General features: G+C 38.9%; 1 protein-coding gene across 1 annotated transcript; it reads right to left on the reverse strand.

Moving 5' to 3' along the window:
- Positions 1-4371: 4371 nt before the first annotated feature.
- LOC121754140 (CSC1-like protein ERD4) lies at positions 4372-7925 on the reverse strand. Its single transcript, XM_042149484.1, has 6 exons — positions 7563-7925; positions 7106-7254; positions 6709-6984; positions 5725-6569; positions 5171-5426; positions 4372-4960 (listed from the first exon to the last, which is right to left on the reverse strand). The coding sequence occupies exons 1-6, from the start codon at positions 7831-7833 to the stop codon at positions 4580-4582; spliced, it is 2178 nt and encodes a 725-aa protein (XP_042005418.1). The 5' UTR covers positions 7834-7925; the 3' UTR covers positions 4372-4579.
- Positions 7926-11385: the final 3460 nt, after the last annotated feature.

The following is an 11385-nucleotide window of genomic DNA, read 5'->3' on the forward strand; positions in this document are numbered from 1 at the left end:
CTGGGACTCCTCCCCCAACCGCGAGCTCATCCACCAAGCCATCGAAGCCTTCGAGGACCACTTGAACTCCGGCGACTCTCTCAATAACTCCCCCAACACCAAGCGCAGGGACAAATTGGCCCGCCGCAACAAACTGATACGATCATCCTCTACATGTTATTAGGGAATATCCATAGGATATTATTCTATTTAGTATCTTTTGATTCACCATATATTTTCCATATTTTTGTTTTCTTATTCAATATAATAAGTTAGGGTAGTACTCCTAGTATTCTAATATTATAAATAGGAGAGGATATTATCATTTTAATCATTCAATGAATAAAAATATTTTGGCCAAGTCCCTTGCATATTACGTTGAATCCTTAATCCCTACGCCTCCTGCTGCCCGACGGAATCTCACCGCGCACAGCCGGGACGTATATCTGATCTGCAGTCGCTGCCCGACGGGTTGGAACCCGCGCACAGCCACCCAGATCCTTCCTCCGCCGACCCTCACGGGCGCCGAATTTATCTAATCATAGTTTTTCTCCGTTCTACCGAACGTTAGGGATTTAGGTCCTTAACAACTGGTGCTTTCATCATGATCTCACCCTCCCACCATCTCGAACCGAAGCTACACAGCTGCCCGACGGAAAACATTCCGCGCACAGCAACTGCTTTGGTTGCCGAGTCCCGCCTGTCCGCCGAGCTTTAACCGCCGGACAACTCTACTTCTGCAACGCCCGACGGGAAGGATTCCTGCGTGCCGCGTCGAAGTCAGACGATCATCATCTCAGTCCGTCGACATGTCATACGACTACGCCGGCTATCGCCGTCGTCAATACGACGTCTCTCAGGCCACACAGTCATTCCGTCCCTACCAGCCGGCCCAACCTCGTCGTGTAACCTGTTGGGACCCTCCAAGCAGCCGGGTGGAAGTACTCCGTTCGCCGTCGTGGTCTGATCCAGAATCACCCTACGTCTCACACCACTTGGATCCACCTGATCGTCGCCCACGGCCGAGATACCAACTCCAGGATTTCGATCCCTATGACCCTCCACCGACGCGGCAGCCCTCTTGTTGGGATCCATCGCCTCACCGGGCATCGCAGGGATACTCGGGTTATGATCAGCCACCGCCGCGTTCACCTAGTTGCTAGGATCCGCCCAGACACCTAACCAATCGCTGCTGTTCACCGGCGCAACAGCAGGAGCGCGACTACCTGCCCTTTGACCGGCCCCGACGCTCAGAGACGTGCTGGGACCGACCTCACCCTCAGGAGGAGGTGAGAGCGCTGCGAGTCCAGCCCGCCTCCCACCGGCCCCGCTACTCCACCGAACAGCCACCGCGGGACCTGTACAGCCAGCCAACGCGTGTGACCAGTCAAACTCCGGACCAGCCTCCGCACTCGCCGACTTGTTGGGATTCGCCGGAAGTGTTGCACACGCAGCCTATGTACCAGCCACCACCGCGCGACAGATCGTTGGGTCACCGCACAAAGACGTTGCCTGTTGTTGCTCCCAGTCTCAAGGTTCGTTCGCCTTGCCCGACCCAACTAGCTGCCGTAAGTGATTTCAACAAAAAACTACGTATTTGTAGATTGGAGCAAGCCGCCCTTCTCGCCTGCGTGAATGCGTTGTTTGAGGGGAATATTGATGACGATAATCTAGCTGAGGATGTTCCCGACAGCGTTGCTCACAATGGGAGTGCTAATCTTGTTGTACCAAATGATGAGTCCCTGGAAGAGATCATCAAGACCGACAATACGCCGCTGCAAGTGCGTGTCGGGGCATATGACGAGAAGATTGATGATATTAGTATTCCAACACACAAGGAATTGGAGATGAAAGATGATGTAGCGACTTTGCTGGAGAAAGAAAATAAAGCCGAAGCCCTTCGATCTAGTTTAGAGCCGACAGAAAAAGATTTCTGTGTGTTGAGTGAGAAGCCGAACAAGAGAAAGATAATGGAGAATCAGAGCCTTGCTGATGACATCGAGGCTGGATTTGATATGAAAAAACAGGACAGTCAAGAGGAAATGGAAAAGAAGCGAAGGTTGTTTGAGGATGAGCTTAACTTAAAAGCAGAAGAATTGGATAAGACAGGGGATGCTCACTCCGGTTCGCAAGCACTTGTTTGTGTCTATGTGGATTTGAATGTCAGTATTGTTACAAGTATAAATCCTCGATTACCGTCGCTCGACGCCGATGCAAGGTTGATTCCTCCGCGAAATAACAAGCCGTGTTTGCGCGTTCAGGGATGTGTGGCAGAGCTTTCCATTTTAGCATTGAATTTGGATGACCACATCAGTCCGCCTTTGTTGATTTTTTACGGAGGTGATGAAGAGAGACGCTCAGCTGTTCGGTGTGTGTTTGATCCAGGAGGAGATGTCTCGCCAACGTCGCCTTTCAACTATCTTTATTGCTTCGTGGTTCCCACCTTGAGGACAAGGTGGATTTCAACGATGGAGGAGTTGATACAATCATCCTCTACATATTATTAGGGAATATCCATAGGATATTATTCTATTTAGTATCTTTTGATTCACCATATCTTTTCCATATCTTTGTTTTCTTATTCAATAAGTTAGGATAGTAGTATTCTAGTATTATAAATAGGAGAGGATGTTATCATTTTAATCATTCAATGAATAAAAATATTACTTTTGCCCACAAACCAATGTGAGTTACTCTAGCCCTAGTTTCATCGCTGCCCGACGGAGGAGTTCCGCGCACAGCCAGAAGCTAGAATCTCCGCCGATCCTATCTCAGGACGCCGGAAGTTTGTATTGATCGCCGAGCAATTCGCCGCCGATCACCGTTAAGGAATTGAGTCCTTAACACAAACCCCTAATTTCCTCGCTGCCCGAAAACCAAGAAATTCCCATCTCCTCCGTCGCGCCACCGCCCGATGCTGAGGCTGATGGTGATGGTGATGAATTAGCCCCAGGAGTGAGTGGGAAGAAGGAGATGGAGGACGTCTGTGTGGCAGAGCCGGCGACGAGGCCGAGGACGCATAAATGGGCTTTTGCAGTAACAAACTACTAGTAAATAGAATAACGTATAGTCATTACAACTTCAATCAACAAAAATTGGATCAAGTTTTATTAGCAATATTTAGGAATATAAAATATAAGTTCCAGGTGCCCAAGTGGTGGCAGGAAGATGGGGAGGTAGCCGGAGATTTGATTATTATGCGAAAAAACGAACAATCAATCTTTCTCATACAGAGGCTAACTAGTCATCATCCATCCCTTCAATTCCTTCGATATCCATGCTGCAAAAATAAAAAATTGTTCGTTATTTTCGTTTTTGTTCAAAAATTATGTTTTATTTTTATGTTTAAAAACCCTAAATTATGTTTCATTTTTATGTTTAATTTTGATTTTTGTTTTATTTTAAATTACTTTATATTTTAAATTTTTTTGTTTTAGGTTAATTAGATATTAGCCATTAATAAAACATAATTATATCTTAATCCGGTCAAAATTGATTTAAATTTCGTTGACTGTTACATTTTAACGGATCCGTCAATTTCGGACTAAATGTGATCCGATTTTAAATGTGAGGGACCGAATAATTCAAAAGATAATGTTTTGGACCAAAATAAAAAAAATGCAATATAGTAAGGACCAAATTGAGACTTTAGTCTTTCTGGAATTGTAGTTTAAAAATTATACTTTCCACACTATTAGTACTTTTTTTATAAACAAACAAGCTCTTTAGTAAAAAAAATCTGCTAATAAATTATCAATCTAAAGTAATCGAAATATTTGTTCTATAACAACTTGAGCGCTAAAGCCTAAAATATGATTATCCAATCAAATAAACGAGCAATAGTCAATACTCTACTTAAGTAATGTACTTTATTGGAGACATCTAATCAACTTCGAAAGATTAGTTTTCCCACAAAATTTGGATTACAGGGCTAGATTTTTATTTATAATTAATTAAAAATTAAAAGTGCATCTTAAATTATTATTAAATGAAAATTCAATCTTTTGTGATTGCTTAAAAGTGGTCCAATGATCCTTTAGGAACAACGAAGGACTTTGACGAAGCCCAACTACATTTTTCATCTATTTAATTTCCCAGATCCAACATGTGTTACATACCCATTTCCTCTTAAAGTCGTTACTTAATCCAACTATATTTGTAATTGTTTTATAATGTTAAAAATGAAATCAGTCTATTAAATTGGGACAGTTCAAAATGACAAAAAGAGCAGGAGAGTATAATAGTAGAGGCACGAATAGTTAGTAGCTGAAAATATGGACATAAAACATCTTGGACTTGTATCATTTTAGAAGTACAGTTAACAATTACTACAAATTTGAATAAACATTGTTTCACATAAAAAATGTGTATAAAAAACATAGACCATAATCATAATCAGGAAAAAGGAGATCATTTTTTCTCTAAATTTCACAAATACACACCATATTCAGGCATACAAATTTCCTACCACTAGATATATATATACCACATAATCTTTCAACAACAAACCTTGTGGAAACTACAAGAAAATGCTACTATAACCCAAGAAATTAAGACAATTCTAAGAGCATAATACAAAACCTGAAACATGTAAGTTACATCAAACCGCAGAACCTGGTCTGGTAACGTGAGCCAAATCATCTACAAACTGAACCACTTCGGCCGTCTTCTCCGTACTCAAGCTACATGCAACGTACGACCTGAACACGCCTTCCATATTGGGAGTCTCCTTCAGTTCCCGGCAGGCAACGTCCAGCGCTGTCGACTGGAAGAAGCGGTAGTACTTCATCGTGCAGAAGTATATGAAGAGGAGGCTCAAAATAGGAAGTGGGATCAGAACGGGAGTGTAGATGAACTCCTTTGCACCGAAGTAGCCCACCATCGTGGCTTGATACAAGAGCAACGATACTGCAACGCGGTTGTACATGTGGGGCCACATCCGGCCATAGGTCTGGTACGAAGGCACGTAAACTTTGAGCACCTGTGGATGGGGACATAGGCAAATGCAGGGGTCAGTGTTAAGTAACTATGCAAATATTCAAATCCAAAATCCTTCAAAACTGTCATATGATTTATCTATGAAGCTAAATCTCTAACTTTTTCCTATGTTTGCACAATGCATTTTTCTAGTACTATAAATACACACATTTCAAATATATAACTTGAAGGAAGAAGATTTGAGTAGAATCACCTGATTCCGTAGAACAAGCCATCCCAAACCAAAGTACAACACTCCAAATAGAAGGATTACCGGGGCTATGACAGAATAGCAGAGAACGATTGTTAGAACAAGCATGTCATCTGGAAATCTAGTCCCATAGTTAAGATCACCCGGAGCCCAAGCTTCTTTCAATTCATCTTCAGTCTTGCAGAGATACTTCTTCTTTAGATGAAAAATTATTAAAGGAACTATTCGTGATAACTCAAGCCCATATCCGACAAAGAACCTGAAGGCACAAAGTCAGTAGCGCATTTGAGTCTGTCTACAAGCCATCGAGACGAAGATATATTATGGTGATGATGTTCAATTTCACCAGAACAGGCCAACTCAAAATAAGATGTAAAACATGAGTACAAAACAAAAGGATTTGTTCAAGAAAAGACCCTTTTTTCAACGTTGAACCCTTGAAATTAAAAAAAAAGCAGATGCAAGAAATGACTGATTCATTAAGATCGTGATAAAAGAGATGATCTCACTAAGAAGAAACAAACCACAACTAGTTGAGAAAGGCAAAGGAGTCTTACTTCAGAGCCACAAAAGTCAAAAAGAATGTAGCACTTCCTGGAAGACTTGCTGCTAGTACATCGAATACACTGTTTGGATTATCCTCAATAGCTTTGAACGAATCGAAAAGTGTGTGACCTACTGTGACACCAATGAATATGTTCAGCACCGAGAAATAGTAGTACTTCCCGGAGGCGGCCCTTTCCGCGTGACTCTGTGAAGGTATGCCCTCGGCCTTGGATAGGAACAACAAGAAACTTGGCAACAGTGCCAAGAATATTATAAGTGCAATCTGAGGCAAGTAAGCCCCGAGGATTGTTCTGATCATAGACTGTTCCAGCACTGGTTTCAAGAAGGGGACCAACTTCTCCAGGTTTGCTAAAGTAGTCAATGCTGAAATCAACCCAATAGGTATCATGTAAAAGAAGATGGTGAGAAACACTATGAAATAGACGACATATTGCCGGATCAGTCTCTCATAGAAATTCTTGGAAAGATTGGTCCATAGCAACTGGCAGGCCTCGGGAGCATCCATGACTGTCCATTTATCCAACATCGTATCGTGCAGACATTGTCCAGCGGCTGCTGCAGTTACCCTGTTATTGAAGAAAACCACAGCTGCAGATTGCTGTTTGTCTTTCAGGGCTATCTTTTGCTCGGATTCTAACTTTGGAACCAACTCTCTTATCTTTTTATCATAGTACTCTAGTGCATCAACCTTTTTACCTATAAGCTCCATAAAGCCAGCTCTAGTAGTCGGCCTCGTTCCTTCAGGGTTAGCAGTCCCTTTAGACTCGGCATAGATGACTTCTGCACGCGCAAGCTTCTTTCTGTATCCATCCAACTCTGCATAAATCTTGTTGGCCTGAGAAAAAAAGGTGACAAGTTACAATATGCGATATGATCACTAAATGTCCGGTGAGAAAACACGCACACACCTAAAGAAAGACTATGGTGAATCAAAACATTGATGGAGAGATGCAAAAGAGTGTCAAAGCAAGTACCACTTTATTGTTTGTGATCACCATTGCCTTGTAATATGTATCTGGATAGATTGCCTTAAAGTACGACTCCAACTGTTCGTTAATGCTTTGACCTTTCTCGGGAGCAGGTATGTCTCGAACAAGGACAGCAAACTGCTCATTTTTCACTTCAGGCGACATAAGAGCTTCAGCTCTCATATTCGAAACATGCCTATACGATCGCCATAGTATATAATACGTAACGAAAGAAACCCAATACGTAGCTGCCACAAATGCCCACAGCCAGTCGCTTTTTTGCTGTTATCCACCATACAATTCAGAGTTGTTAAGCAAATACATCATTCCACAATACGATAATCAAATAAATTTATATGAATTCAGGCAACAACGCCAAAAACTAAGAAGGAATAGTACTAACTGCAATATGCCCCATGGATAGCTTGTCCAGTTCATTGAAAGTTCCTTCACTTGTGGTTTCATTAGCGTCTATTTTGTTCTTAGCAGTATAGGCAATAGGAAGAAGCACAGGAAGAAGAAGAATCCCCGAGAAAACCAGTATCCCCAATGCTGCACCAGATCAATCAATCAATAACAGTATAAAACTAAACTTAATCAGTCCAATTGACAACCAAATCAGACAGCAAAACATCAATTGAACACAAAACAGATAGATCTAGCTTCTACCCCCAATTTCGAGCTCATGAGTGTGAATGTTCAGTTTGCAGTTACATTTTCCAATTCCCTAGCATAAGCAAAATTAATCACACAGCGAAGTTCATGATACTGTTTAGATAGCAGCTTCCTTCCTAATTAGTCTGATGCTACATTATTCTAGACCTCAATTTTGAGATAATTCACAGTAATGTAGACGGTACCGGTGGAGAGGAAGACGAAGTAGACGGCGGCATCAACGCCGGAATGTTTGATGACGTCAGCTTCGGTGGAGGAGACGGCTTCCTTAATCCAAGTAAACGGGTTGCGAGTGAGGCGGATACCTTCGTACGGGTCCATCCCTCGCATGATCCGATTCGGATAGTAGATGACGTGGTTGGAGGGGCGCCTCGAGAGCCACGCGAAGAGGAACATCAGCACCAGGAAAATGACGAACGACGTCCCCAGCGACGTCAGGAACGAGCTGAAATCCATGGCGCTTGCTTTTTTCTCTCTCTAGGATTGTGACGTCAATTAATATGAAGTTAGTAGAAGCGTTGGAAAGAGGAGAAAGAAGTAACCGTTGAAAGAGGAAGTTGAAGGAGTTATTTATAGCAGAGACGAATGGATTTTGCTTTCTAAATTTAACAAAAGTGGCTCGTTCAGTTGGGACAGCGCCTGCCTCGTTATAAGGACCGAAAAATTCGATTAAATTCGATGCGCGCATCTAAGTTTTTGTCTTTTTTAGAGAGTTTCATGCTTATGAGCATGCACAACGTCGTGTTTAAAGAATAAGAAAAAGCATGCACTAGCGTGTGTGCTTAAGCTAAACACGTCACTGAATATCTATAATCACGAGGTTGATGCACGAGTCTTCATGCATCGGTATGCAAGTCGTGCGGCCATTATCAGCGTGACGCCTTCTCGCTATTTTGTTTTCTTTTATTTGAATATTTAAATTTAAAACAACAATAATAATAGCCCAACGAATATATTTTGCAACAACCATTAATTTCGTTTTATTCGTAATTTTAATTGTAATATACTACTAAGTGGAAAAGAAATACTCTAATATATATATATATATATATATATATATATATATATATATATATATATATATATATATATATGGGAGCGTTATTCTCCTATTCATCCCTTAGATCCTTTATTCTTCTTAATATGGGCCGTTAGATCTCATTCATCAACGGTCCAGATGATCTGCATTATTAGTCTTTGTGCATTATTCAACTGAAAATCTACATTATTAAATGACACGTGGCACCAATCTAACCGTCGGATGACAAAATCGTAGGGCTGAAATTAAAAAGAACAAAGAATAAAAGATACAAAAAGGAAATGAATACATCCCTATATATATATATGGATAATATACATTGTTGATGCCCTAAGTCTAGTAACTAAATTACCCTTTTCGCTAGATTTCTTGCCGTTATTGTATGTTATGATAAATGGTTATTCCCTAAAAAAGAATGGTCACACCTATGCTATAACTGCGAACATTAATTACTGTATTTAATGAATTTCAAACCCCAACTAGATATATAAGTAGTGTCAAGTGTGTTAATTACAAGTCAAATAAAGTAGGACCAATACAAAAAAGTACGTGTGTCATGTTTATGAAAATATTAATGGAGAAATCAAATTGCAAAATCCATGTCGACTATCCTATCTGATAAAATCTTGAAATTGTGTGGATAAATCATTAGAAAGTGACACCACCAAACTATTAGGTTAGGTGTGTGGCATTGATTATTACTTGTGTGTATTTTATAGCATGCCATGTGTGGCTATACGTGCTTCTATAACATTCTATTACATACTACTATAATACTATTATGTTACAAAACAAAATATTGTTCTTTGATCAAGTAGTATGTATGATTGTAATAGAAAAAGGTTGTCTCCATATACAAGATTATAGTGAACGAGTATTTTTATTACTTTTTTTATCTATGGCTTTTGGTAATGCTTTTACCCGACAAATTGCGGCCAATCGGTAAGTCCATTTTTGGGGAAAGTATTGAAAACCATGCCACTACTTACTTTTTATTCAATATCATTTCAAAGTAACTTTTAATCTATATAGGAGTAACTTTTGATACATTTTTGTTCGATTTTTCATTCACTAGATTTTGTTTTAGTTTTAAATACGAATAATGAATAAATTTCTCGTTAGAAAATTATCAATGACATAAAAAGACATATTACAGTGAAAAAAACATATCAAGAACAAATAAATAGTCCTTCCATACATGAATATGTCATATTTTCTTTCTAATATGTCCGTATATCATATTTATCATTCAATATACTCACTTCATCCACGAAAAATAGAGCACATTTACCATTTTTAATTGTCTACGAAAAATAGAGCATATTTAAAAATGAAAGTTTTCAACTTCTCTCTTACTTTTCCCTTTCTCTCTTACTAATAATATGGATCACACATTCCACTAACACTACTCTTCTCTTACTTTTTTTCCTTTCTATCTTACTTTATCAATTCCACATTAAAACATGTATAGTTCATAATGTATCCTATTTTTCATGGATAGAGGGAGTAGTATTATGTAAGTAAATCACATATTTCATGAATTCATTTCACTTATAGTTTAGTATTAAAATAAATATACTAACATAAAAGTAGAGCTTAAATTACATTGAATTTTACTTTTAGTCAAACTGGGACAAATATTCTCAAGCTGAGATCAAAATTCTTTCTGAATTCACAATACACCGATTAATTTTATTAAATTTATTCCCATCTATTTGCGAATAGGAGTCCCGTTTTTCTATTTTAGTACATCCGTGAATAGGAGTACCGGTTCATTTTTACCATAAATGGTAATAAGGTCTCATCTTCACCTAACTCGTACCGCAAAAGAATGAGACTCTTAATGGCAGACGGACGGAGGGAAGAGTATCTAATTTATGTACGTACGAATTATTCATTACATAATGTCTGTCAGGAAATCCCCCCCCCCCCCCCCCCCCCCCCCCGCCCCCCCAACAACATCCCTCAAGGCTCAAATGATGCGTGGAACATAATCGTCCACACATCCATCTCAAATTATCAATATGCAAATATTTTCAATATTCTAGTTAATATGGGTCCCAATTGAATAACTGATATATAAACATACAAAAATTACAATCGACGCGTGATAATAATATTTATTTTTGATTCATTACGAATAAAATCTTGATGAGTGAAGACCACTATCACTTTATCTAAATGAAAATGAAAGAAATAATTGTTATACACATGGCTTTGGGAAAACAATGGACGTGGACGCTGCAAATAGTGACGGCTATTTCGAATTTCAAATCTTAGCTTTCAAACCTACTATCTTAATGTGAACGCCAAAGTGAAATATTGCGAGTTTCAGTCCTTTGGACGCAATTTTTAAAAAATTAATTTAGTGTGTTACAAAAAAAATAAGTGAATATAAATTTCATTTTTTTTATAACACTATGTATAAATGAAATGAGTTAATAATAGTACATGAATCTCATACTCCCTTTGTCCTATAAAAAATTTTCATTTTCATCTACTCAACAAAATGAGTTAATAACAGGACATGAATCTCATATTCCCTCTATCTTAAAAAAAATTCATTGTTGTCCATTTCACTAACTTCCACTAAATGTACAAATTGATTTTAATAAATATCCAACGTGACAAAATCTAGCCACCAATTATTTGCATCTAACGTGGGCCCAAAGCAAATTAGTCATCGAATTTTTTCCTAAAGACCATGTTTGGTTGCCAGGATTATGTCTGGGAAAGTAATCTGATTCCTTAAATTTTAAATTCTTATGTTTGTTTCCGTTTTTAATCAAACTGAGAAAGTAATCAAAATCCTGAAACAAGTAAAGTTAGTACAACTTTTCAGGATTCTGAATCCTAACTTTTCTTAGGTATTCTTTTTCCCAGTTTTAGGATTTTTACATATTTAATGCAATATAGTACAGTTTTTTATCATCATCATCATCATCATCATCATCATCATCATCATCATC

The sequence above is a fragment of the Salvia splendens genome, chromosome 11 (genome assembly GCF_004379255.2).
Source record: "Salvia splendens isolate huo1 chromosome 11, SspV2, whole genome shotgun sequence".
Taxonomy (NCBI): Eukaryota; Viridiplantae; Streptophyta; class Magnoliopsida; order Lamiales; family Lamiaceae; genus Salvia; species Salvia splendens.